General features: G+C 44.8%; 4 protein-coding genes across 10 annotated transcripts in view; all 4 read right to left on the reverse strand.

Annotated features, from left to right (window-relative positions):
• Nucleotides 1-11,660: 11,660 nt before the first annotated feature.
• rpl38 (ribosomal protein L38) overlaps nucleotides 11,661-27,684 on the reverse strand; it is a 134,003-nt gene continuing 117,979 nt past the window's right edge. Inside the window, exon 6 of the mRNA XM_056430749.1 lies at nucleotides 11,661-11,672. The gene's annotated coding sequence lies outside the window, so the exon portion shown is untranslated. The remainder of the gene's footprint in view (nucleotides 11,673-27,684) is intronic.
• Nucleotides 11,679-14,434, reverse strand: si:dkey-21e13.3 (uncharacterized protein LOC100150043 homolog). Its single transcript, XM_056430421.1, is given in 7 exon segments — nucleotides 11,679-12,361; nucleotides 12,363-12,492; nucleotides 12,603-12,725; nucleotides 12,895-12,945; nucleotides 12,948-12,998; nucleotides 13,155-13,189; nucleotides 14,382-14,434. Coding segments are annotated over 7 exon segments (750 nt in total). The 3' UTR covers nucleotides 11,679-12,054.
• si:ch73-127m5.2 (uncharacterized protein LOC561202 homolog) lies at nucleotides 16,408-21,689 on the reverse strand. Of its 3 annotated transcripts, none has more exons than XM_056430745.1 (5): nucleotides 21,189-21,689; nucleotides 18,333-18,943; nucleotides 18,037-18,237; nucleotides 17,826-17,955; nucleotides 16,408-17,728 (listed from the first exon to the last, which is right to left on the reverse strand). In XM_056430745.1, exons 2-5 carry the CDS (start codon nucleotides 18,727-18,729, stop codon nucleotides 17,257-17,259), a joined length of 1,200 nt encoding a protein of 399 aa, XP_056286720.1. In that variant the 5' UTR covers nucleotides 18,730-18,943; nucleotides 21,189-21,689; the 3' UTR covers nucleotides 16,408-17,256. The 3 variants fall into 3 exon arrangements, with proteins under 3 accessions (XP_056286720.1, XP_056286722.1, XP_056286721.1); XM_056430747.1 differs by lacking the exon at nucleotides 21,189-21,689 and adding an exon at nucleotides 21,031-21,163; XM_056430746.1 differs by lacking the exon at nucleotides 21,189-21,689 and adding an exon at nucleotides 20,582-21,024.
• The window catches only part of kif19 (kinesin family member 19), a 48,886-nt gene continuing 43,709 nt past the window's right edge, over nucleotides 22,508-27,684 (reverse strand). For 4 of the 5 annotated variants that reach the window (XM_056430739.1, XM_056430740.1, XM_056430742.1 and 1 more), the window contains 10 exons: nucleotides 26,954-27,110; nucleotides 26,664-26,838; nucleotides 26,315-26,513; nucleotides 25,871-26,141; nucleotides 25,640-25,764; nucleotides 25,382-25,545; nucleotides 25,143-25,248; nucleotides 24,591-24,699; nucleotides 24,103-24,479; nucleotides 22,508-23,709 (listed from right to left, as the gene is read on the reverse strand). In XM_056430739.1, coding sequence (XP_056286714.1) covers nucleotides 23,341-23,709; nucleotides 24,103-24,479; nucleotides 24,591-24,699; nucleotides 25,143-25,248; nucleotides 25,382-25,545; nucleotides 25,640-25,764; nucleotides 25,871-26,141; nucleotides 26,315-26,513; nucleotides 26,664-26,838; nucleotides 26,954-27,110 — 2,052 coding nt within the window. In that variant the 3' untranslated portion in view covers nucleotides 22,508-23,340. The remainder of the gene's footprint in view (nucleotides 23,710-24,102; nucleotides 24,480-24,590; nucleotides 24,700-25,142; nucleotides 25,249-25,381; nucleotides 25,546-25,639; nucleotides 25,765-25,870; nucleotides 26,142-26,314; nucleotides 26,514-26,663; nucleotides 26,839-26,953; nucleotides 27,111-27,684) is intronic. The other variant, XM_056430741.1, reaches the window with a different exon arrangement.

Genomic DNA, 27,684 nt, shown 5'->3' on the forward strand with positions numbered 1-27,684 from the left:
AATCGAGAAAATGAGCCCAGACTCCAGAGGGTTAACATTACATATGTCAGTTTAGCAAGGCCACTGGTTCTGCTGTTGATCAGTGTTAAACAGTGTTGGGCAAGTTACTGAAAATTAGTAATTAGTTATAGTTACTAGTTACTTCTTTTAAAAGTAATTGAATTACTTTACTAGTTACTGTATATCAAAAGTAATTAGTTACTCGGGAAAGTAACTTTTAAGTTACTTTTATGTCTGCTTTTTTAATGTCATGAACAGTCAAACACAATAAACATATGTTGTAGACCTATTTATTGCAATCAACAGGGCAACAGGCCTTCAAATCAAGCAGGAGTACAAAAGTCCCTTTTTTAGTTAACTTAATACAAAATAACTGTCTCAGTGAGTTAACAGTGTTTTTTTTTTTTACCACATTAGGCCCAATGAAACAAAAGTGATTGGCCTACAGTATTAACACTAATTAAAAGAGAAAACAAAGGTGCCTTGAGGTGCTGCATATAATTGAGGGGGGGGGGGTGCAAGTGAGGTGTGTACGTGCTGATCTGGAGTCAGTTTGGTAGGATTTGGGTATAAATTAATTATTTCATTTAAAATATGGATTTTTATTTAAAGATATTCATGTAATTTGCATGCAAAATAGGTCTACCCGAACCAGCGGACAAAAAATTCAACCAGCGGCAAAAACCGCGGACCTGGCAACACTGGAAGTGGCTGTCAATCACAGTGTGGCACCGTGCGTGCTGGTCGAGGGGGCGTGCCTGTGATTGGCGGAGTAGAGGGGAGGCGTGCCTGTGATTGGCGGAGTAGAGGGGAGGCGGGGTTAACCTGTCGGAAAACGGAAGTTACGGGTGGTTGACGGGAACCGTTGTTGTTGATGTTCGAGCTGCTGAGCCGAGAGGAGCACGCTGTCTGTGTTGGTGAATGCCCAATAAAGGGAGGAATAATACCGTCGTCCCGTCTCCGTGTCATCAGTCCATAACGTCCGAGACGTTACAATATCATTGCGCCACCAAGGTCCTGCGATGTCAGATCAGAAGCAGCTAAAGTAGCCTAGCTTGTCTTCTTGTCTGCAAGTGTTCATTTTTCACAAAAGAGAGTAACGCGAGTAACGAACTCATTTAAATTTCAGTAACTGTAACTGCGTTAGTTGATTAAAAAAATACTACGTTACACGCTCGTTACCGCAAAAAGTAGTGGAATTACAGTAACGCGTTACTCCCAACACTGGTGTTAAAGATGACAGGACCAATGGGGTCTCTAATGCACCTTTGTTTACTAATCTGGATGTTTCACTGAAGAAACAATTTATCATCCACGATATTAAATCCCTCGCTGGCGCTTTATAGGTAGGAGCCTCTTTGAAAACACAGCTCTGTGTGAAGTTTTGTCTTTAAAAAAAGAATACAATTAAACAAATGTCTAAAATACACGCTGTCTGAAGTGATTACTCGTTCATTTAGAAGAAGAAAAAACTTTTAATCGCGATTAATGAATTTCAAAATGTGCGATTAATTAGTTAATTTTTTTTAATCGATTGACAGCCCTAATTTATTTATCATCTCTATACCTCTTTAATCAGAGAAATATTGCCCTGAAGTTTGTACTTCTGGCAAACAGACAGGATGCATTTTACCATAAAATCTCCCGCTTCAGATGAAAGTCTGGTCATTAAAGATCAAGTGGCACAATGTGTTACATCAAATTAAAGCAGAAATATACTCCAACTCCAAGGTCAAACCTCATCCTGACTATTAAAATTCACTTTACAACCACTGATAGCAATGCTAATGACCATGTGAGAAGAGGGGCTTAATCAGTCGGAATATTCCATTCACGCTCCCCCTATTTCAGGAGACAGGGGGCCTCTCTTCACTTGCGGTGTGATGGCTGTGTTGCAGGGGGTGTCCCTGCCGGGTGGAGATGACGGCTGCGGAGAGGAGGCAGTGGAGTGACTGACGACTCAGAGAGTCCGTCTGTCAGACGGAGTGATGGCTGGGAGACACTCGCTGACAGATCAGGCGAGACGAGCGGGGGAGGGGGACGAGGAGGGAAGCCTGGCAGCTTTTGTCTTTCAATCCTGGGAGACACGAGCGGTGCGGAGGGCGGGGAAAAAAAACTCACAAATTCAGAAGCGCTTGAGTGGCGGCCATGTTGCTTTTGGATGATTCGCAGGCTTATACTCTTTAACGATGTTTTCAAGTGGGATCAAATGTGCTCCATTAATCTTCATCTTAAATTAATCGTATCCATCCGGCGTCCTTCAGTGATAGCAAAGATGGCGTCTGGAGCCGGTGCGAACGCTCTCACCCTGCACGGATATAATGAGCGGCCTAATAAGACCGGTCTGTAATCAGCCGAGTATCTTAATTAGGCTCTGTAGGGTTTTTGGAGAGCAGCCCTCCGCTGTGGTCTCAATCGATCACTCTTGATTCAGGGGGGACAAAAAGTATTGATGGGCCTTTAATTTACATTGTTACATTTTTTTGTCACTGATGTCATTTTTTTTAAAAATGAAATTTATTAAATTGTTCTGTCTGGTTCACTCACCCCGGTAAACAAATGTATAAAACCAAACTTATTACTATATATTCCCTGACCCAGCAGGTAGAGTTGGGCAATCGTTTCTATTTTCATATCGTAAAATATTACCTTTAAGCTTTCTGCAATTATCAAACAGTAAGAGGTGTTAGAACACAAAATCATATTTTCCATTTTTTAGGGTGATGACATATGAAATATCCCGGCAGACATTCCAAAAACTTAAATCAAAGATTTGATTTAAAAAAGGAATAAGATAAAAATTCAATACAACGCTTTCCTTGAAGTGAACTACTCTTAGAGTGGGAGAGATTCGGTGAGTAGGCGTAGAGCGAACAGAGATAAGGGGCAAAATATTTATGGGAAAGAGTCGGCATATTGTAATTAAGGATTTAAAATTCACTTTTCTTTCAGGCATAACAGGACTCAACGGACAGACATGTCACTCCACCTGAAACGTCTCTAAATCCACATCAGGCCTGAGATTCTAGAGAGCACTCCTGTAACATTTTAGTTCTGCTCGAAAGTCCGTTAGAAACACTTCAAAATCAGCATTAGAGATTTAAGAAATAGCGAAAATGGAGTATTGCAATATTATGTTTCGTGAACGCTCATCTTTTAAATAACTAGTTCACACAAATATTAAAATAACTACTTCATTTCATTTGCAAAGATATGCACCCTCTGTGTAAGTGCCCTCTCAAAGTAGTGCTATGATGTCGGCTGTTACAGGGACTGATTGCACAGAAGAAGTTTCCCTTTTTAACTCTGATTTAATGCAGGTGGTTTAAAATAGCAAAATATTGAACTGTACAACACAAGGAAGAGTTCTCAAAAAACACTCAATTGCAGCGGTCCCAGGTATTTTCTACAAAAGTAGCTGAACCGAGGGTCTGGCACTGTGTGTAGAGCTGGAGGTTAATGCGCCGCTGATGAGTTGATTGGTTGCAGGTGTGTTTCCGGCAGCAGGTGAAACAGCTTGGCTGCAATCAGGAAGCCAGGAGCTCGGAGGGTGGATGGAGAAGCCACGCCCACGCCAACACAAACACGTCGGTAAACAGTATACCTGTTAAAATTGTCATCGGCATAGTTTGCCTTTACCTGAAATGCTGAGTCCAGGTGTACCACCTCACAGGTCTGCTGGCACGACAGGTGTGTCGTGTTTCTTTAATGATTGACAGACCTTGGGAGCAGTATTCATGGTCAAATGCAAGGGCGAAGGTTCGCCCTAAAGGTCATACCTGTGAACTGCATTGTGTACATTTTACATTCTTATCCGTATTGAATTAAATTGTTATGTTCTGTGCCCTTTTCCCGACCTCATTCTTCCAAAGCTAATTTTCCAATTTGGTCCAAGTTAAATTTGAACCTTGCACCGTGAAAAAAAAGTGAAATTCATGTCTCATATCCCCGGCTGCCGAGCAGTCAATCATCCCCGTGTCAGACCGGGTGCTCCTCCGGGACACAAGCGGCGCTGAGCCATATATTAGCATAAACCCCTCTAGCTGCTTCTCCCACTTTCCTCGGCTGCCCTTCACACATTCACTGACAAGTCCCGTTTTCCTCCACGTTGACACAAATTGGCTTCTCAACCGAACTCGGTTACGTTTCCGCCCTCAGTCAGAGTGTGTCGTGTGTGTTTCAGAGCCTCCGGCCTGTGCACTTAACGCCTGGTGAGTCAGAGGCACCAGGGACTCCTTGATCCTTCTAAAACGGAGATGCCTCCGCTCAGGCGCATTTCGCCATCAGCAGTTGCTCTTTCTAACGTTGAATGTTTTACACATCCATATATATATAAAGCATATTTGAATGGAACTGTTGATCAACTACTGTGCCAGAGGTCAGAGGACGAGAAAGTTGTCCAAAGTACAGCCTGTTCACGGAGCTGTAGTCATCTGGAAACAAAGTGATAGCCGTGCTTATAACACTTTGCTTTTACTGAATCAGACACAGAAAGCAGAAAAATTAGATGGAGAGTTAAAAGAGTTTCTTTTGACTGTCAGCTCTTTCATTCCTCACTGCCATCTTTTGTTCCTATCTGTTTGCGAGTGACTCATCTTAAATTATGCCTCTATCTTTGTCTTTCAGACTAACTCGCTTATTTAACTCACCAGCCACACACACACACACGCACTTCCTGTCATCTTTCCTGTCATGTTATCTTTGATTTAAACAGCGTCCCATAGGTCTCACAGGACACACCCGCATGTGTCTTTATGGACACGCACACACAAACCCAGATAGGACTTGTTTCTATGGCTGAAGAATTTCCTGTGTAACTGTCCCTCCCCACACCCCTCTTAATTGGCTTCCTGGTACTTCCTCCCAAGATGATGATCTCCAATCAACCATCTGCCGTGTCATCTCTGTGCCCTTCCCTCTGCCCCTTTGGCATGTTCCCGCTTACCCCCTGCTGATGTCAAATTGCAATATTCCCTCAAAACCGCCATTAAACAAAATACAGCACATGAAAACAAAGTCCACAATTATCGCACAGTCCTCTTTGTCAACGTGTGCGTGTGTGTGTGTGTGTAAAGGCCCTCTTGTGATGGACGTAATAGGCTATAGGACAGATGGCCTCCTCTCTCACAACCCACCATGTCACACACACACACACACACACACACACACACACACGGACACCCCTGAGGCGCAGCCTCTGCGTTGGGTCGTGGTTGTTGTTGCCTCTTCCAGTTGTAGCCGTATTCTGTCGCTCAGAGCAGCAGGAGAGAGTCACATCTGTGCCGCGTTTCCTTGTAATGTCGGTACAGAAATAGAAGTGAAGGAGTCGCCGTTTGAACCGACCATTCAGCTCTCTTGACATCCCTGGGTAAAAATAAGCTGTCTGGGACGAAGCGGGCTCTTTGGTGTAGAGTTTAACATCTGCTTGTGATAACCCGGTGCAGCGTCATACTGTGACGGGGCAACCACAGGCGTGCCGAAGTTCAGCTGAGACCGGATGAAATTTCAATCGCCTATTTTCACTGTTGGCATGACAGGGTGGAGTCTCACCTCCATGATCGTTGTCAGATTTGTCTTCTGAGTGATGGATTTGAAGGAATAATCTCCAATAATATACTGCTACACTGAAATGGTTATGTGATGCCCCTTTCATTGCATAAGTAAACAATGTGGAAATCCCATTGAGATATGTCCAGTGGAGGTACAGCAGAGATTAGCAGCAGAAACACCGACATGTTATTGTTTTTTAAAACTGCCAATATAATGTAAATTATTAAAAAATAAGGGTTTAAGGCTCAGATGTTCTCATTGGACAGACATCACCACCTCTGATACTTCACTGACAAATTGTCATTTTACTGTCACATTATTTATTAAGGCCAGATTTTCTGGCTTCATTTTCAGGAAAAACAAGGTTACCTCAGAGCGCTTGCAGTTCTTCATCTTGCTTTATTTGGTGCTGGCGGCAAGGCAAGCCTGCAGCGGCTGAGGTGAACGTTTTCCGCGCGACTGAATCCCATGAAAAGTCAACGTACAGACGCGATATTTTCCCGGGCGGCGCGTTTGGGGCGACGCGATGTGGGCGACGCGTTTCCAGCGGCACAATTTTCGCCCCGAGTTGAAATATTTCAACTTTGAGGCGGTCATCTCGCAACTCGGGCCAATCAGCTCTTGTGTTCCGCTCTCGTAGCGCTGGAAGCGGAAGTCTTTCAGTAACTTCATCGGTGAAAGTGACCGAGCTGAGTGAGCCTACGGGTGATGTCATGAACCCAAACACGAGGGCGTTAGTGTGTGGGATGTCCACGACAAATATAAAGCAGAACTAGTGGTTAGTTATTCTGGTGGATGAAGGAGATGATAACTGTCTTTACGGAGACGAGACACGGAGATAAGCCCCGCCCCTCGCGCAGCATCTCGACGAACAAGGCGAATGGTCGAGCGAGTAAACTCACGCGTTTTGGGCGACGCGAAAAATAGTTTCTGACGACCGCTTCTTGTATCTGCCTTTGAGTCCTCTTCCCCGGGGCTCCCAGCTTCCCTAACAGAAGGTAGGTAATAATAGGACAGGGTCCCCTCAAAGGGAGTAAAGCCAGCAGGAGGTTCATGGAAACAGGAAGTAATGGCTTTTATTAGTGTTGTTACGAGATGTGCCGACGCTTCGAAGCGTGTGTCGAGTAATGGAGGGGGCGTTTCCTCGAAGCGCGTATCGAGGCTTGCTTCATTTAGGGGAGGAGACAAAAATGATGACGTCCGAAGCCTCGCTGCCCGGCTGTACCACGTGACTGCTTCTGGAAGTGGTTCAGATTTTGCCGGGAGGTTTGACAGCAATATAAACCCCTCAGGCTCCATTCAACATGTGGGTTGTTGGTTGAGAGTTTGAAGAATTTAGAGAGAGAGATAGTTTGGAGAGTTAGGAGAGTGAGGAGAGAAGGATAGGTGATAAGATGGAACTGTTGAGAAACTGTTATTTCTGAATAAAAATGAATAAAATGTCCCCTGTCCTGTACATCACTGTCCAAGTTACACACGCATATTCAGTCCCCTCTTCCTAGTTACACACACACACACGTTCACTGTCCTCTGCCTGCTTAAGCCCATGCCATTTTCCTAAAGTGACATAATAACATTATTACACAACCTGCCATATCATATGATACTACCATTTTGGGAACATTTACACACACAGAATACATTCACAAAATATTTTATTATGCACATATGTGATAATGTATGTACAGAAATGATTTTGTCATACATTTTTTAAATTCATAGTCATTCCCAACAGCCATAACAGACACAAAAATTCAATGCATCACATGATGTGGTTCAGATACAGCTGCCTATGATTATACACTTGGCCAGTAGGTGGTGTCGTGAGCACATGAAGCTTCGAGAAATGAACCCATTCTCGAACCAATTGGCTGAAGTGGTTCGATGCCTCATGAGGCTTCATCTCACCATCACTAGCTTTTATGATGTGGAGTGCAGGAGAAGGACTCGGAGACAGACGAGGAGGCAGCAGGAAAAACTCAATGATGTAATGGGAACAACAAGTCAGTGCCTGTTTTGTAACTGGTAAGTGACTAATGGTCAAGTGGGAACAGGTGAGCAGGAGTTTGGGCACTGCAGGCTTAATGAGGGACAGGTGGAACCAATCAACGCAGGGAAGACTTAAGAACAGGTGGGGAAACACATGGAGGTGAGAAGAAGTGAACTAGTCTGAGACGAGAGGAGATGCGAGTAACAACATATAACAGGATGTAGTGGTGAGAGATCTGAAAGAGTTTGTCCAAAGAGAAAAGGCAGAAGGTAAAAGACTTGGGAAAAACTCACCCACATAGAAATCACAAATTGAAAGCGACATGTTTCCATTTACTTTATTTATGCTGATTCACAATCATTTCTGTCTTTCATTTATTCACCAGTGTCGAATGTGTGGTCCTTGATCAAATAAAGCATTTTCCACTTTTTTTAAGGGAGTCTAATTGGAGGAAATAAGTGTTGTCAGCTCTGAAAATCAGTAGATTCTTCAGGCTGTCGATTTGAATTGTGCCTTGATATCCTATCTGTCTCTGTGCTTGGCACTATATTTTGTGGTTTGCCTGTGTTGCCATATCAACAGAGCTGATAGTGTGTTGAGAGTCAACAAAGTGGATCATTGTTGTCTATCGCTGGAGGATGCTGTGGGCTAAGAATAACTTGAGGCCACAAAAGAGAAATGAATCTCAGCGTCATGAAATCAACAAGAGGATTAAAGTTTATATTACTCATTTGCAAAGATGAGCAATAAAGCAGTCTTCAGCTATGCTATCTGGATTTGAGGGCATGCATTATTAATAAGTCTAATATTAAAAGTAATATATGCAGGTTTCCTGTGCCTATTACAGAGTAGAAGTGGACATATTGCATATTGATTAAACATGTGTTTGAAGTCAATGTTTATTGAAAGACTGAAGCAACCGATGCATTAACAATTCCGTATGTATGACATACACTACCGTTCAAAAAGACAATTTCGTGTCTTCCATGAAAACTCACTTATTTATCAAATGAACTGAAAATTGAATAGAAAATATAGTCAAGACATTGACAAGGTTAGAAATAATGATAAATATTTGAAGTATTAATTTTGTTCTTCAAACTTCAAGCTCAAAGGAAGGCTAGTTGTATAGCTTATATCACCAGCATAACTGTTTTCAGCGGTGCTAACATAATTGCACAAGGGTTTTCTAATCAGACATTAGTCTTCTAAGGCGATTAGCAAACACAATGTACCATTAGAACACTGGAGTGATAGTTGCTGGAAATGGGCCTCTATACACCTCTGGAGATATTTCATTTGAAACCAGACACTTCCACCTAGAATAGTCATTTACCACATTAACAATGTATAGTGTGTATTTTTGATTAATGTTATCTTTATTGAAAAAAACAGTGCTTTTCTTTGAAAAAGAAAGACATTTCTAAGTGACCCCAAACTTTTGAACGGTAGTGTATGTCTAACTTTTGTAAATCACAAGGATATTTTAAAGATATAATGTTGGCATTGCACATGGAAGTTTCTGCGAACCACAGGACACATTGAATTGAAAATTGAATGTTGACCTCTTTGAACCAAAAATCTGTATGATTTAAAATACGTTTCAATACCGCGTTGGTGAAACCCTCAACGCCACAATGTGGGCCTCACAGGGTTAACAAGGTTGCGTAACAAATGTAAAGATTACGCAATAGGTGTAAAGTTAACTTGGTTCCACACAGGACACGAACAGCAGTCTGCTGGGTGAAGGTCTTCCGCTTGTTTTACTTGTAATATTTGTTATCATACCGAGTAACTTTCAATAAGTCATTAGTTGTATTGCGTCACTTGCTCTGACCTTCTGAAGTCAACTTATCTGTGGTTTGCAAAAAACGTACAATGCCAATTTTTTTTCTTCATTTTCTTTATTAGATATTTTTGCATAGCAAGTAGATGTGTAATGTCTATCCACCTGGAGAAAGAGGAGCACACTTTAAAAAAATAAAAATAAAAATCACTGTGCAACTGAAGGAATATATGTTTTCAGCCAGATGATTAGATCTCGAAAATATTCAGAAGACGGCAAGTGCTGTGAAAACAACATTCTGGAATTTTTGACAGTCTGACATATCTATTTTTTGGAAAGTCATACTGCTGTGAGCCTTTGACTGGAATGTATTCGCACACTGGAACCTGTCAAATGTGTGTTCTGAGTTCTTTTAAAAACAAAAAAACAGGAGAACACTAAAAAGGTAAAACGTACATCTTAGAATATTTACTGTAATGTCTTTTTCCAGACGTGTCAAGCATGTGATGCACTGTGCTACTGGCAAGCATGGAGCATAAAACACGTTATCGCTCTGATTTGGACAGACAGACATGCACTAATTATCTTCTACACTGAGGATATTGATGCATGTTAAGTCTGTCTAGAATGCTGTTGTCTTGTGTAAACATGTGTGTGTTCCACTTAAACAAGTACACAATGAACCAATTTTCCAGCAGATTAGGCAAGTCAAGAAGAGGTTCATCTTGGCTACTCGTTACTAATTCCAAAGCCTCGTCTCCATCACCATCAAATATTTAAGTGTCTTCCAGAGTAATAAAGTTAGCATTGATTAGAGGACATGCCCCTGCGTTTGGATGCCTGGAGCTAGATGGAACCAATAAGAGATGTAATTAGAGGGAGAGAGAGGGGCTCGGGTCTTTCTTGTGTTGCCATTTGTATTTAACGGTCAACGGGCAAGAGCACTATTTAACTTTGAAGCATGACAAACCACTTTCATAGAAGCAAGTAAGCAACTGAAAGTAAACACATAAAATGTATATAACGTATGAGAGTATCCACTAATATGTGCAGCAGGCAGCTCCTCATTATTATTATTATTATTATTAGATTCAGTCCATGTGTGCAGAGTCACAAGCTGGTGCTCTCATGCTTTCATCAAAGGGTTCTCCAAAGCGCGAGCCTGCCATCTAGTGTTTAACTCTAGTATCAAGTTGGTCCAGCCAGGCTGCACGTGCACAAACACACAAACACTAGTTCAATGGGTTATCGCACAACTTGGTTATTTTAGTTGCCATAACTTGCCGATATCTGTCAAAAAGCCCTGAAGGCAAACTCCTCCCGTGTGCACATGTTTGTGACCTGCAGAAACACTTTTGCATCATCTGGTCTCGGAGGATCTTGCAGAAGCCGGATGTGGAGGTCCCGGGCTGGCGTTGTGGTCACACGTGGTACGCAGTTTATAAGGCCTGTTGGACTCCTCAGAAACAACATTGGAGACTGTCTGGTGTTCCTGCAGTCACCATGACAACGGCACACATTAACAATCATTTGAGAGCAGAGAAAAAGTATTTGACCTTTTTTTAAAAATTTTAACTCGTGGAGAAATGAGAGCAAAAGTGTTGCGTTGTTGTTTTTGGTCGGTGTAAAATCAGACCGAGAGGAATAAGATGGACAACTCCTTGTTGAGGAGCGACTGGCTCACGGCTGTTTCCCACAGATCTTGACCAACCTGTTGTCGAGTCACACTGAGTGAGACGGGGGTCATCAGCCTGTGTCCTTGCTGGCTAGCCAGCGTATTTCCAACTTGTATTGTTATTGAGCAGCCTTAGCCGATTGGAATATGATCGCTAAGCCCCGAAGCTTTTCTCGTGTCCTCTCGGCTGTTGGGGCTCATGTTGACGCGCTGCCTCCAGTTTCAAGGAAAGTTATAGTAATGAATCCTGAATGAAGGCACCGCATGCACAAAGGATGTTCATTGTTCCACATTCGTTCCGCACATATGGGGGTTGTAGAGGGAGGTTTGTCTTGACTCTCAAATTGGTCAATGCGGATCTCAAATTTTGGAGGAAATATTAGTCTAATGCGTGTGTATGTTAATTGTCTGTGTTAAACTAAATAGTAGATTTTACTCTAAAATCTACTATTTAATCTGAATGCATGAATTAAAAGAACATAATTTTTTTGTATCACACAATATGAGTATTGATTAGCAAAGGATACACCCATTCAAAGTCAAGGTGTTTTATTGTTTACATCGGGAGTCACCGATCAATACAATTAGGAGTGGTAATCAAAAATGATTCATTTGCACTGTGGAAAAGAACATTGTGAATATTGATGCAGAGGAAAGACATTTTTTTCAAGCACCCTTGAACAAATCAACAGAAATGACATTATTATAATCTTCGAAAAGATGTTCATGATTCATAACTTTCACTGATATTTAACATTTGCCTCATCCTGGATTCAACTATTGCACAACACAAACAGCTCTGCGTTGCATAGGATCCCATGATCGCTGAAATAAGCTGCAACTGACTGTATATTACATTTAGCAGGTGTGTGTAAAGTCAAAATGTAAACAAATGAAAAACAAAAGCATAAAAAACAGGAATAAACTGAGACATCTGGAAGAATTAGCATTTTTTATATGTCCAGGTTCCTGCTGTGTAACCATCCCCCTGATGTGTGGGCGTGTACCAGTAATCGTGTGTGCCAGTTAGGTCAGTTTGCAGTATTTGGGCTGTCAGAGGAACGTGTGGAACACGCGTGCCTTCAGACTTTTGGTTGGCGGAACTTTGATCAGCTGGCACAGATTGGAGCAGCGTCCCAAGCTGAAGCACGAGAACCAACGAGCCGTCCGTTTGCTGCCGTGGAGGCTCCAGGAAGAGGCGGAGCAGCGCTGGGAAACCTCGACGTTGACCGCGTACTGACCCGGCGCCCATTGAGACGCGCACACCTGAGTCACAGAGGAGGCCAAACCGCAGGCGTGAGGTGAGACGCCATGAAAGACGGACTCCCCCGGCCTCACAGACGTTCCCCTCTCCCAGACCTCCCATGCCACTGAGGTTGCAGAGGGCCTGAAGGCACACTTCCTCCAGGGCCTCCTGGTCAGGGAAGCGGAGCAGGATGGCGACCAGACGAGGCACCGCACCTCGGCGCAGCAACAGTTCCTGCAGCTTCGCTGAGGGTGACGGGGAATTGCGTCGCCTTACATCGGACACTGCTTTACGGCGAACTTTGACCTGATATCCAACTCATCACACATGACTATCAAACGATTTGACTTCCAGCTGTCATAAGACGTGCGTGAGATGCCTTTCACAGCGTGAAGGAGCAGTTCTTGGTCCGGACCGGTCAGCACAGACGGCAAAGCCGTCACCAAACCCGCGTCGCTGAAACCTTTACGGACCACAGCTGAGAGGATATCAAAACGTCTCATTCACTGGCGGTAAAACTACCCGACACACAAATATGAAAGTACGAAGAAGATCCAACAGGCTTTAAGGGCAGCCAATGGGAACTGCTCAGAGAATCAGGGTGACGTTACATAATAGAGCGACATATTTCTGTATAAATAGCTTACATTCCTTGGCGAGTTCAGCCACCAGCTCTGCGGTCAGCACAGTGAGAGGCTCCTCAGAGACAGGGCCAGGATTGGCAGGATCCCACTGATCAGCAGCGCCCCCTCTGGACACAAGCAGAAGTACAGATGTAAACAAATCACTTGATCCAAAAACACTAAACATAACGCATGTTAATACATTTCTGAAGTATATCAAGCTTTTTTTAAATTAAAATATTTTCCTTTAAATGATTGAGCAGCAGTGAATTGAGCCTCTTTACCTCCTCTGCCTCTCTCCCACTGCGTTGCTCCCTTGCTAGGGGACACAGATACAGCTTAACGTCTGCTGAGGACTTAAGCTGTTATACACTTGATCCCTTCACAGCCTCTCCACACACTGCGCCACATCTCTTCCCGGTGTGATTTTTCTTTTTGCTGCAGGTTTTATTGTTCGAAAGGGGAGCTGTTGTGAAATAGCTGCCACTCAGAGTTGAAGGCGTTATGTATTCTGGTATGTATGGAAATACATAAATATGGGACTGTCAGCATTTGGCAATTCAAATCACATCCAATGGATGACAAAAAATAATACTGGAAACATATTTTCCAGTGCTGTCAGATGAGTGCAGATGAGGCATTACATAACCTGAACATAGCTTGATATACATTTCAAGTAGTAATGATACATCAGAGTTTAAATGAACTCACTCCTCTCCTTAATGTTGGTCAGCACTGTTCAGATGTGGTTGAAGTTCTTCTGCTATCAGTTCCAGACCGAGGACTCCGATAGCGCCTAAAGCATTGTTCAGGTTGTCTGTTGGGGGGAAGAGAGACTGAGTCACACCAGGAGTCACAACAGCTTCCTTGGCGCTGTAGGGGAGCACAGGACATCTGTTTATAAAACAAAGGGGAATGAAAACACACACTTGAAAACACTGGGAGGATAAAAGCAGCAACTGCATTTGAACAGAGTAAGGAATCCTGCAAATAAATTGACTAATTGCTCAAATAAACACTTTATTCCTACACATTGTACTTGCAAGACATCCAGATATCAGCATCTCGTGTGTATACGTTGGTCTTGTTGGCGCTTTGAACAAGATAAAGAGTCCAGTCATGCAAGCAGCTCTAACATCGGCATGCTAACATGCTAGATGGACATTTAAGAGATCTCTAAAAGCCAATGAGGGGGCATGGATATCTGCACTTCATAGCAATCCATCCAATAGTCTTGAAGACAACCCACTCAAACCCGCAGGTGGCACCATCAGGTTTCATCGCTAGGGCCACACGTGTGTAACCAAAGTGTTTTGGTAATCAGTTGTCAAGAGTTTGGTCTATATATAACTTGATGTGACCATTTTAACTCAATCCATTAACCGATTGACTCGAGGAAATGAATTGCAACGTTTCCAAAGCAGAATTACAGCACCAGCTTAATGGTGAGTGCTTTTCAAGGACACAATAAAATAGTGAGTACTTTACTCGGCCGTCCAAATGAGAAATACCTCGAGTCTCCAACCGGACTCTTTTTGAGTGACACGTCGTGGTGCGTTTTCATCCCTGTTCTCTCCCCAGCTCTCACTTTAGCAAACACCAGACCAAGAACTGAAGACACCACCGCGTGGAGGCCAGGGGACTTCATTCAATCACGATTAATTTTAACAATGGCTTGCGTAGAATAATAGGAAAATATATATGAACAAACAACATCAGTGACGTATTAAGGATGTTCAGGATACATTTAAAGTGCAAATGATTCTTTTTTTATTGAAGAGTACAACACTGACATGATCCTTAAAGAATGTACGGCCTTACGTCACACGATCTGAACACCCACAGGTGTTTTCAGGTAACTGACTGGACCTCTTCTGAGTGAGCGCGCGCAGTCTGCACTACTATTGGGGTGGGACAAACTGGCCATCTGTCACTCTTATTGGTCGATAAAGATCATGATAGCTTCACATCCTTCAACCTGAGCTAGGGCCAGTGTTGCCAGGTCCGCGGTTTTCCTGCGGAATTGGGCTACTTTTGAAGTGTTGCCGCGGGTTGAATTTTGTGTCCGCTGGTTCGGGTAGACCTATTCTGCATGCAAATTACATGAATATCTTTAAATAAAAATCCATATTTTAAATGAAATAATTTATTTATACCCAAATCCTACCAAACTGACTCCAGATCAGCATGTACACACATTTTATTTATGATAATATACTGTATCTAATTACACAAGGCCATTTTAGGACCTAGGTGAAATAACTGTTTAGGGAAAACTGCTTTTAATGCTGGCATACTATACATTTGGTGTTTCTTTGTAGATATTACAATACATTTGGCTATGATAGCAATGCTGTTGGACTTTAAAAGCAGTGTATATGGTTTGGCACGGGCATATTTTGAGTTCTGATATTGGGCTGGTTTTTGGGCTGATTTTATTGGCCATTGGGCTGGTTTTGTCACACAGACCTGGCAACCCTGGCTAGGGCTAATCAGCCAGAATAATTAAAAACACCTGTGTGGATGTTCAGTGGCTTTTTAACGAGATGTGAGAATTCATATACTTTCCTCCCATCAGGAACCACTAGAAGACAACTGGAGCGTTTATGGATGATCAAAACACAAGACAGTGACGTCAAAGAGAATATCAACAGCACGTCAACGTCATAATACCGCCTCGACACGGTTCCACTCAGTGTGGCGCGGCGGGCTGCAGTCGACTGTAACTGCGTTTCTCCCCGTGGGAGCGTGCGTAAGTGTGTCCCATTCTGCTCCGCGCCACATCCGGTGGACGTCTTGGTTTTCTTCTTCTTTGAGCGCCTGTGGAGCCGCTTCTACCTGCTCGTACCGCTTTGAGCCGCGTGCAGCTCTCCCTTCTCTCGTTTTGTGTTTTTAACGCGTCTCCGTTGTTCTGTCCCCTCTCGGGTTCATACGGAGCAACTCCTCTAAAGCTGATCTCCCTCTCCGTGTGTGTTGAGGCATTATCGAGCACCTGGCTGACTCCTGAGTGTTCTCGCAGCCCTAAAATCTCCCACAATGCTTTTCAGCTTCTAGTATATCAAACCACAACAGACAGGTGGGCACCTTTTTAGTGTATTATTGGATGGCGTTTTTACCCCAGATAATATTATTTATTTTTATTATATATATATTTTTAAATTATTATTCCTAATATCTCCAAGTTATTTAACTACTTTAAATCTTTTCTTTCCCGCAACAATCATCACAGGTTAACTGAATATGATCTAATCCTGACTGATGGAATTCTACAAAATAAATGTCCATAACTTTCTTAAATGGCAGTTAACAAGTAGCGAAAGTTTTTTATTTTATTATTATTCTGGCTATTGCCATTCACACTAAATAAATCAGAAAAGTGGAGCAATAATCCCAAATCTATTGGAAACAAATTTCTTTTTTTGTAGCGCGAACTAGTGCTGACCAGTTAAAATACGTCTTTCCTGCAGCACTCTAAGATCTACACATCAGCACAGCATGTTCCATTTAAAGTATCACAAAACAGAAACAAAGTCGTGATGAAAATTAAATCTTTATACTTTACTTAACTCTTGAGGTTCCCGTAAAGTAATTTTCAACAATCTAGTACAGAACAGACGTTCAATTGCAAATACAACCAATAAATACAACAGGAACATAAGACACTGTACCGTTGGTAAAACATACAAACCACACCTGATATGATCTGCTCTACATTTGTCTGTTCACTTTCTAACACGGCATACAAAAATAATATGACTGGATTCTGTTCAACTACACGTACAAAATCTGCTACGAAAGAAAGGGAGGATGCATTTTAAGGAAGAGTTCGGCATTCGGCGAATGTGCTCATGAGCGTCGAGGTTTCCCCAGACATTAGCATTTACTGAGGCGTGAGCGGCGCGGAGACGGCATTCACACACTCGGAAGCTCGCTAGCTTTGTTCTCGCTGCCAATATTCGCCGCTCGGCGTCAACGTCGTTCGGCTGCAATTCACCTGTGCAATATCAGAGCTGTTGGTAAGAAGCAGAACCCGAGACGCACAACCACATCGCATATGGCAGGTAGGATTTTGATCCCAGTGTACAGGACCGGGCTAGCTGCCCCCCCCCCTCACCAGTCTATTACAAAGCTCCAGTTACATATTTAACGTACAGTGAAGTCTATCTTTATTTGATCTATTTTCTCGTTTAATTTTTTGGGCCAGAAAGTGCTTTTCCCAAAATGTCAAACGATTCCTTTGAGTTGCACTTTGAGATTAGCGATACGACTTTGATGCTGAGCTCGTCACAACAAAGGTGTCTCGTGTCGAGTTTGTTTCCCTTTCTCTGAGAATCCCGGTCGACTGGGACCACGACTGGTTCTTTGGACCCGCCGTGTGACCGGGCGTCAAACCGTTCCAGCTGGATCGAGTTCACTGGAAACCGTCTCGTACCCAACAGAAACCAGCGTGAGGACGTTGTTCTCCACATCATCCGGCTTGCGTTGTTCTGCTTGGGTTTCCATAGGAACAGCAGCTCCAGCTTCCTGCCTCTTCTTCTTCCTGGCCCGGCCTCGCCCTTTGCCTTTCGACGTGGCCTTCCCCGGCTCGTGGGCCCCTCCCGAGCCCTTGCGAGGGTTCTCGTTGTTCGTCGATCGGCTTTTGCGGTGACGTTTGCGGATGCGCCGCATCGGGGGACCGGCGTCGACCGGGTCCGAAGCCGCTGCCCCGGACAGGATCCGGATCTGCTGTCCGATCACCATGACGATCATGTCCAGTGCAACGTCCAACATTCCCAAACCCAGGCCGTGAGTGACGTTGTCGAACGCACCGCTGTTCACCGGGTCCTGGAAACATCTCCTCATATCCTCCAGGTGGTTCCTGAGAGAAAACGAGAGAGTGTCATGACTCAGTTTATCCGACGTGCTTCGGGGGAAACGCGCAGCTCGAAGGTCATGTTCCAAAAAAAAGCACTTACTTGGTTTCAATAATTTTGGACCAGTGTTGAACTGTGTTGGTCTCGGGGATGAGCTGCTTCGCCATTCTGCTGTAGTCGATGTAGTCATGGGCGAAGTCCTTCATATCGTCACACAAAGCCGTGGTGTCGCCTAAACACGCATTTAAACCTCAGCTTAGTCTCTTTTTAAAGCGTAAACATCCCGGCTAACGCTAACGCACATCGCCGTCACCTTCAGTGAGTTTGGAGAACGAGGAGGACACGGAGGTCGTCGTGCTCGGCGCGAGGCCCAGAACGTTGAGCGACTCCAGGAGCGTTTTCTTGCTGGCCGGGCCTCTGCTGACCCGAGTGTAGGCGGCCAAGGAGCGCAGCGACATCTTCTCCGGGGCCTGCAGGCGCCGCTTGATTTCATCATACGAGAGGAGATACTTCCCTAAAATAAACAAATATTTTGAAATAAACTTGTGAGATTCAAGAACTCCCGATTATTCATTTCTCCATTGAGCTAAACGACGACTTGCCACTCACGAGCCTTGGAGCCCTTCATGTTGGGATCCAGGAGCGACGACACCTCCGCAAACGGCATGTGGGCGGCGGACTCTGGATTCGGGCTCAAGTTTGCCGGCGGGTCCTGAATCTGGGACACGACCTCCGTCTGGATCGGGCAACAAATCTGCATCTGGGGCATCGGAATGTGAGGCTGCATGGCGTGCATGTCCATCTGGTTCTGGGCCAGCTGAGCCTGGCTTTGCACGTGAGGGAGGATCAATGTGTTGTCGGATAAACCCTGCAGCCTCATGCCGCCTTGTGACACACAACCCGTCTGCTCTGAAGACACCTGGTAGATGCCCATCACGGGCTTTACCACCGTGAAGACCATGTTCCCCTGGGCGTCCAGACCCACCACCCTGGTCGACGGGTCCATGTCTTCGCTGAACAGAGACCGCTTCGTCTGAGGCGCCACAGGCTGTAATTATCCGATCCCCTCAGAGACCCATGTGGTGTTATCGTAAACCGTGTGAACCGCCTCTCGACCGAGGTCAAACCTCCCACATTCAAATTGTTAGAGCAGGTCACTTTCGTTGTCCAGATGTGTGACGCTTATCATCTCTCATAGCAACGCCACAGCTGTTTCTGATCTGAAAAAAAAGACAAAGAAAAATCATGTTAAGCACCAAAGATTAAAGTTGTTCTCAGTTTTTCTTTATTAACTTGTACATTTGTTATTTTTTTAAATGTTAAACTGAGTTTATTATTTAACGAACTCAAAGTGGGATATTTAGGAAGATCAACATGTATTCATCCTAAATGATGTCTTTGGATAGCTACGTTGAATTCTGTATGGCAGGATTCCACTTTCTTGTCACTACACATGGCTTGTGGCCGATTCATCACAACAGCCGACGTCTTTACACCTAATCTCTCCAGAGCTTCAGCTAAATCACCTCAGTATTTGGAGAATAAATTCAGAAAATCATGGAACAATCATAAATATTGATCGACCCACATGGTTATTGTATGGCAATGAACATACCTGGGGAAATCCGACATTTTAATTATATCAAGAGTGCTTTTAAATAAAAACATTTTTATATTAGTATAGTTGGTAACTGGGAAATAAGTAGATGCAACTACATCAATAAACATGTAGTTTAATCCTCAAGAGCGGGAACAAGGCCGTCCTATCAACTTTCCCTTTATTTTCCTCTTAATTTTTTTTGAATAATATGAGTGTCTTAACCGATGTTCCGTCAATTTGACGTTAATGAATCATCCAAAAGAAACATTCTAAAACTATAGTTTGTACCTCATCACCAACAACATTACTAACAATTAAATCAGTTTTTAGTGGAATTGAGTTATTTGCCCTCCATAGATCAGAGTTCAATCAGCACTCACTTTTAATGAAAAATACATGTTCAAACTATTTTTAGGTACAAATCTAAATCTAAATTGCATTAGTCTACCATAACATGTATTTTCCTAAATTTTATTTGCATTTTGTAAGCTTTTTTTTCATGGGGTGATGTAGATAAATAGAGATGAGACACGTCATAAAGTTTGTATTGTTAAGATGCATAAATTATATGATAAAAGATGACCAAAGGCCAGCACACAGTCATCCTCTTGGTGCACAGAGTGTAATGTTGTAGGACTTCTCAGCAACCATTTTGTATGTTTGGCCCTCCTGATACGTGTGAGTGGAGGAAAAAAAGGTAAATAGTATCTGTATTTAGAATGTGTTGGGATGAGACAGGTGTGTGTCTCTCAAGTATATTAGAAGTACTATACTACATTATTAGTTGAGACATGAAAGAAACCTGTGTATTTAGGGGAAAGTTGGAGATGATAAACATGGTCTGTAGTGTGTGTGTGTGTGTTGAAAGACTGCCCTATTTACAAAGAAAGAAATAGTCTAAACGTGACTCTTTTGGACTTTTAGCCTTCACTTAACATCATCTGTTATATAAACCTGCAGGGGGGGGGGGTTGCAAATACATGATATTTTACGTTGATTACACTAAATAAGGTAAGCAGAAGAAGGGTTAAACTGTTGCATCAAGTAGGGAGATTGAGAAATCTGAAGGATTTTGGGGGGGGGGGGAGACACAAAAAGGAGACAACAGACTAAACATAATCCAGATGTTGATCTCTGGATAATCACCGCTGTCTAACATGTAATAATGTGCTCATGGGTTGTAGCTGCAGGTGCATCAAGTAAAGGCTCCAAAACAAAGAGGTCTGAGCATCAACTCCCGTCCCAAGTCAAACCTCACCCAAAAAAAGCTGAGCAAGCAAGTTAGGGCAGTTTTGGGTTCAACGACCGGTTCCGTCTGCTGCGAGAAGAAACGCCTGTGAATGGGCGAGGCGGATTAGGGGAGACGTCTTTATTTCAGCTGTATTCCAAGTCCACAACACACACTCGTTCACATGAGTTAAATGGCGCAGTGGGGCGCGCGTGTGTCGTGCACGAGCGCCGATGTGGTTCGAGTCTCGCGCTCAGAACCAGCAGCTCGGATGTAGCGTGACTTAAAATTAACAAACAACTTTCGTCAATAGAACAAAAAGAGACGCTTTTACTTCTCCTCCTGTCAACTAGAAGAAGCAGTAGTTTACCACAGCAATGTTTGATTTGTCGCTTTATGACAAAAAAAATAACCTCAAAGAAACTTGTTTTTAAGCGAACGGTGCAAATCATATCAACAATGCCGCAGTTCAAACTAACGTTCATCATGGCTGCCGCGGGCAGCTCGGTTTCTTTCTGAACAGCAAGGCCCGAGTTGTTACACAAAACGGGTAAAACTGCATCGAAGAGTTCTGGATGGGACGGACCCAAATTCACCGCTAGCATTGGCCGCCATTAGTGAAGGCTGTCCCACTCACCGTCTCGCCGGTGGGCTTTTCCTAAAAGGACACTGATCCTAGAACGGTCCGTGTCGGAGCCAGCGACATTTTTCCTCCTTCTCTGCTGTTGTTTCGGCGGGTTGCAAATCAGCCGTGTGTGCACAACCGCCCGAGAGCCGGAATCTCGCCGCTCATTGGTCCTTTGACATGTCAATCACGCGGAAGGCGATTCCTCATTGGATGAGAATGCTGACAGTTGAACAGAGGAGGCGTTATTTCCGATTCAGTCTTATCCAGATCATAAGGGATGAAAATCCTTGTATGCTTATTTGTTTTCTTGTCTATTTACGTATTTTTATAACAAACGTATTAACATTTTAAAGGAGATGAGAGATTATTCAAACAAATGGCGCAGGAGTGTGTAAGAAACAGTCCGGTTTACTGGGTTATCTGGATAATTGCTGACTTAAACCTGAAACCCTCATATCTGGAATTTTTTTTATCTGTGACGTGCAGCTGCCAGATAATGACTAATCATTACTTGAAGCATGTATTAGTCGCGTTAGTGAGTTTTGAAATATGCCAACTAAATTCTGAGTTGGAGTTTACGAACACAGAGCAAATTATCATCTTTAAAATAATGGCTTTGCTCGCTTTAATAAGTCCGTCATTAAAACAAATCTCCTTTCAACCACTGTGACAGCAGACGGACCCAGGAGAGAGAATAAAACCCAGGCCCGTTTCCAACTACAGTTAATCATATTGATCCTGATCAGTGTTGTCAGAACAGTCTAATTAAAGGAAATAAAATGGCAGAGAAATAAACTAGCTTCTTATGATAGAATATGGGACATATTATTAAATGCAAAACTCAAATGTTGGCCAAAGAAGTGTTTACAAAATGAGTGATCTTAAAATTGAATTATTTATCTGAAACCGAGCTACAATTTCGTCATTCTAGGACAAAGGCGTGGCTCATCTGATGGCATATGGCCTCTGGGCATCATCTAGTGGACATTTAGAATATTTTACATCCAGTGAGCACAAAGCGTCCTCTCTGACTCTTGCACTAAATGTCCATTCCCGTGACATAGAATATTTGCATGACTCCCAAACTATTTCCTTAATTCATGTGTTGATTTGAACCCTGACCCAGTTTTCCGTCATCCATATGAAACATCTAAAGTAATGTCCTGGCTACAGGAGACTCTTGTATCTAATGTGCAGCAATGAGTAATGTTGTGACCCAGGATGAAACTTTCAGTAAACACAATTCACTGGCGGCAAGGACCGTCGGCTGCTTTTCAGTGCAGCCAGGGAATTGTGTGTTTGCAGCGAGAAATGAAAAATAACAACCGTTTCACTTGTGTCTTTGAATTTATTTTGGTAAAAAAAAAAAAAAGTACAAAATAAAGCATAGAAAGTAGCAATTATGAAAACAAGGTTGATAACAACAACAACGTAAAAGAAAAGGCAATAGTTAAATAATTAATTAAAAATACAGCCAACTAATCTGGAAAAAGCAAATTGTGGTGCGATACATCTACACATGACATTAAACAGTCACGTCTGGGTAAGAAAGGCAAAGACTGAGAATACAACATTGAGTTTGAATCCACAAGTGTACAACAATCAAGATGATCCAAGTTTGTTGTTGTTATTTTTCACTCAAACATTACTGTCAATAAATTGAGAAAACCTCACAAGAAAAAACGACAATGAAATAATTTGACAGTAGGCCATTTCTTATTATACCAATTTACATTGCCATTAGTGTCATATCCTTTAATTTGTTATGCTTTGTCTAGTAAAGCAACTCAGTTCCCGATGGTCATTGATATCATGACAATGAGGTTGAGCCCTCATAAACATCCCCAATCAGCTGAAGGCTTCATGACCAAACCGTAAATACTCGGAACGCACAGACATGAGTACAGTGCAGCACGGGGAGCGTGACGCCATCCTGACTTCAGGATGACACACAGCTCAGCACCACGGTAAGCTGGAAACACGTGACGGAACAGAGCTCGCAAATGTACACAGCAAAGCCCGGACGAGACCTGCGTGGAGCCGGGTCGCCGCCGTGGTACCGCCCCGCGAGGTCGGGTTAGGGTGCTCTCGGGGGTTCCCCTCCAGGCGCCGCTGGTTTGGGTGTTACTGCTGGTGGTACGGATGAACGGTGGGCGGCGGCTCAGTGTCTGCGTGTGCGCTGGCCCCCGGTGCCTGTGGTGGTGAGGTAGAGGAGGGGCTGGGGCTGACGCAGATGGGGCCCTCGCTTCAGGCTGTTGATGTGGGCGCTGGAGGGCTCCGCGCTCGAGCCTGGAGGAAGACGAGGAAGAGGAAACCAAGCTGGGTGAGAAGCCCGCTGCAGAGGAGCGCGTCTCGGCGGTTCACCTGTTTGCTGGATGTTGTGGGGCGTCCGGATTTTGGCGAGAGGAGGGACCCCTCTGTACTGGGGGCGGAGCATGGGGGCCTGCGGCTGCACGTTGTAGAGATGGTGGTCGGATGTGCTGTCCAGAGGACGGAACCTCTGAGCTGTGGCCGTCTTGGTTTGAGGCCGCTGCAAGCGAGAAGCGGGAGAAAAGCTTTCAGACGATCTGACCTGCTGCTCGGTCCTGGGACGACTGTTTTAAGGGTTTATGACATTTGTATTAGTTCATAGTTCATGTTACTGTGGGCTTTTGTTAGAGGCTCAATGGAGCGACGAGTGGTTGTCATATTTTGCCCTAAGCTGTGCCTCCATAATAATAATGATGATGAAATAAAGACTAAAAAGAGGAATGAGATAAGCTGATGCTCTGTAATTAGGCTGGTTGTCTTATGCGTGGTCTTTCTTTCCCTTAGTGGCCCAAAAGCACTTCCTGCTCGCTGCATTCGTATTTAACGTAAAGACAGCCGTGTCTCCTGGGTACTCGGATGTTTCAACACGTGCTACATATGGAAAAATACTCACTGCTTGGCCAGTGACCTCGAAGGAGCGAGAGCGCCTCTTCTTGCGGCGAGCCTCGAGGTCCGTTTGGGTCTTGGTGGCGACCTGGCGGTTCCGTGGCCGGGTCCAGGTCACTTGCAGGCCGGGCCCCTCGCCCGTGCTGCTGGACAGGTTGTCGTCCGAGGTGGCGTGTCTGAGCTCGGGGCTGGGCTGCCTGCCGCGGCGCATGGGCAAACCTCTTGGGGGGGCTTCGCTCAGAGAGAGGCTGCTCTGCTGCTTCTTGGGGTCCAGGGGGGAGTGGGGGCGGGGCAACCGCAAGGCGTCCACCTCCAGGGCTTTGGAGCGCCGACGGGCGGCTTTCACTACGATGTTCTGGACCCCCTTTAGGATCTGCTGCCGCTCTGCGCAGACAAGAGGACATGTTTAAAAAAATATATATATATTCACTGTCTTTACCCACGATCTAATCGTCCCTCCTCTAACCCGTAACGCGTGGTTACGGAACCGCTCACCGCTCTGTAACAGGGGGATGTCGGCCCCGGCCTCGCTGCTCTCGGGTGACGAGTCCAGGTGGCTGCTGACGCTGTAGCTCAGCGAGCTCTCAGGAGCCAGCGGCTGCAGCTGCAGAGGAGGAGCAGAGGTCACGCTGGGGTCAGACATTCACCGCAGCCCTCTGCTTTCAGTCCACGGTCCGATCGACGGCCATCCGACAGAACTCTGCCTCTCGAAAATGACATTTTGACTGAGCGGGGCGTTTGGTTTCAAGCCCTCTTCTCACTTCATCTCGCCTGAGTGACACCGCTAAAACATTTGCATAGAGAGAACATTGGATGGAGGTCATATTATTTAAAGTTATGGAGTATCTTTTATGGAGGAATGCGAGTTGGAAATCAAACCGCTTTACAAGAGTGAAATATGTGAGTGAGTTTAATTGAAACACAAACCCGTCGATGTGTGAACAGCAACACCTGAATAGACCACATTCATTTTAAAGCAGGAGGCGCCTCTCAGGGATGGCTATTGAAACATAAAGACTGGGGTCAAACACTGCTGATTGTCCCCACCTCTCTGTTGCCTCTCCCGTTTATGTGGATGGGAGGCGGAGTCACGACAGAGGAGCTTTTCATTTGCCTGGCATGAGGACTGCTCTTAAAAACTCTGTTATTGTCGCTGCACATGGAAAGAGAAAGAACAACGAGGCATCGACTTGGTGATGGGAATATGGAGGTTGTGTGATCCATGTTACGATGATGGAGTTGTTGTCCAGATTCTAAATGGGAAACATAGAAAGAAGTCCTCTTACAGCTCCGGCTCGGGCAGAATGGGGGGCAAAGTGTGTCTACGGATCTTGGCTTGGCCTCGTCTGATATCAGAGTACATGTTGCGCACGCTCTCCTGGTCCGAGTCCAAGTCCTGCATGTTGTCACGACCCTGACCGGGCAGCGTGATCTTGGGTAGAGAGCCCTCCTGGAAATAATCAGGAATTACGAGGAGCAAATATTCATCGAGGCCAATCAAGTTGCGACATCTAACTAGCCATGCATGGGGGGGGGGGGGGTACCTTGATGGTGTGTCTGGTGGTCACCTTGTCCAGGGCCATGGCTCTGTCCAGCTTCCCCTCATCCAGCGCCCTCATGTACATCTCGTACAGCTCCTGGAGGTGCGGCGGCACCAACAGGCTGTGGTCTGGAACACAGGCGCGCGGACACACCTCAGCTTCGTCTCGTTCGCTCTGACAAACGGTGAATTGAATCCTTTGGGGGTTTCAACTCTCCTCCTTCGCTCCACTCACCGACGATGAACTGCCTCTGCTGCTGGATGACCTCGTCGCACAGGTGCCTGTGCCGCTCGAAGCGCTGCACCACAAAGTTCTTGTGGCGGATGACGTTGTCCTTGAGCAGCGCGTTGGACTGCATCTCCGTGTTCTCGATCTCCAGCTCGTGGACCTTGCAGAGGAGGCTCAGGACCTCGCGCTGCTCCTCCGAGCTCACGCGGCGAGGCAGCAGCTCCTCCAGGCGCCGGGCCCGATCCCGAAGCTCCAGGAACCTGCGCTCGAGCAACGCCTTGGGGATGGGAAGAACGACCTGGCTTTAGCAGAAAACGCAACGCGTTCGTGGCAAATCATATCCACGCCCCAGACGGCTCATCGGGCGATTGGCTCGTTGAGCTCCTTCGGGGGCGGGACTTGAAGCGTCTCCCCTCAGTTTGACGAGGGACAGGAGATCAAGAGTCCTACCTTCTGTTTGTGGATTTTCTTCTGTTCCGCCACGAGTGTAACCAGGTTTTCTCGGGCCAGCGCCACCTGCTGGGTCTCCGTGCCGTCTGGAGGAGACTCCCGGGAGTCGGAGTCCTTCTCGCTCTCGTCCTTCTTGACACTTTCCTTCCTCCTTTCAGCGCGCCACTTCCTCCTGCGTCGACTGCGCTCCTGTTCCCAGCTTGGGGGAGGAAACAAATATGAATATGTGGACCATAAATACTGGTTGAGGTGCACATGCTGTAGATCAATATTCAAAACAACCTGTCTTCCTGAATGTCACACGCTACGCTATCAGATAGAAAGAAAGACATAAGTCGTGAACACTGACTCTGCAATGGTCAACAGGTGTTTGGAGGTGTCGATCTGGACCTCCATGTTGCTGTTTTCCAGCTCCATCAGGTTCCTCCTGATCTCCATCTGTTTGCGGAAGGCATCCAGCAGCTGCTCCCTCAACTGGTCCATCTCCGCCCGACTCTGGTGGCTGGAGTGGGCCTGGACCTCCGCTACGAGAGGTGGGAACTCGTCATGAACGGGCAGTGTGTACGACACACATCTTAAGAGACGGCTACGTCGGGCAGACAGTGTGGATGTGCTGGAGGAGGCGGGGTGGACCTTTACCCTGGACATGGCGGATGTCGGCCCGGTCGGAGCTGAGCTGCCGGCTCGCCTGGTCTGCGATCTTCTTCTTGAGCCGCTGGATCTCGCAGCGCAGGTCTGAGATGATGTTGGTGTACTGAGCGACGTGGTAGGACACGTTGATCAGGTTCTGCTTGACCTGAACACACAGCGGTGAGACGGCAAATGATACTCAAGAGATGTGCATGGGTCTCAAACTCAAAGCAGTTTAACGTGGTTCATGGAAGGAATGAACACACAGAATAAAATGTGCTTTAAATGCCACTACATAGAGAGGGAAGTTGAGGATTAAACCTCCCAGATTAATGGCAACAAATATCTTCTAATCTGTCGTAAAAAACTTCTCCTTTCAAATATATATATATATATATACAGGACTGTCTCAGAAAATTAGAATATTGTGATAAAGTTCTTTATTTTCTGTAATGCAATTAAAAAAACAAATATGTCATGCATTCTGGATTCATTACAAATCAACTGAAATATTGCAAGCCTTTTATTCTTTTAATATTGCTGATTATGGCTTACAGCTTAAGAAAACTCAAATATCCTATCTCTAAATATTAGAATATCATGAAAAGTATACTAGTAGGGTATTAAACAAATCACTTGAATCGTCTAATTAACTCAAACACCTGCAAGGGTTTCCTGAGCCTTGAAAAACACTCAGCTTGGTTCAGTAAACTAAATCACAAGTATGGGGAAGACTGCTG

This window comes from Pseudoliparis swirei, chromosome 13, assembly GCF_029220125.1.
Source record: "Pseudoliparis swirei isolate HS2019 ecotype Mariana Trench chromosome 13, NWPU_hadal_v1, whole genome shotgun sequence".
Lineage (NCBI taxonomy): Eukaryota > Metazoa > Chordata > Actinopteri > Perciformes > Liparidae > Pseudoliparis > Pseudoliparis swirei.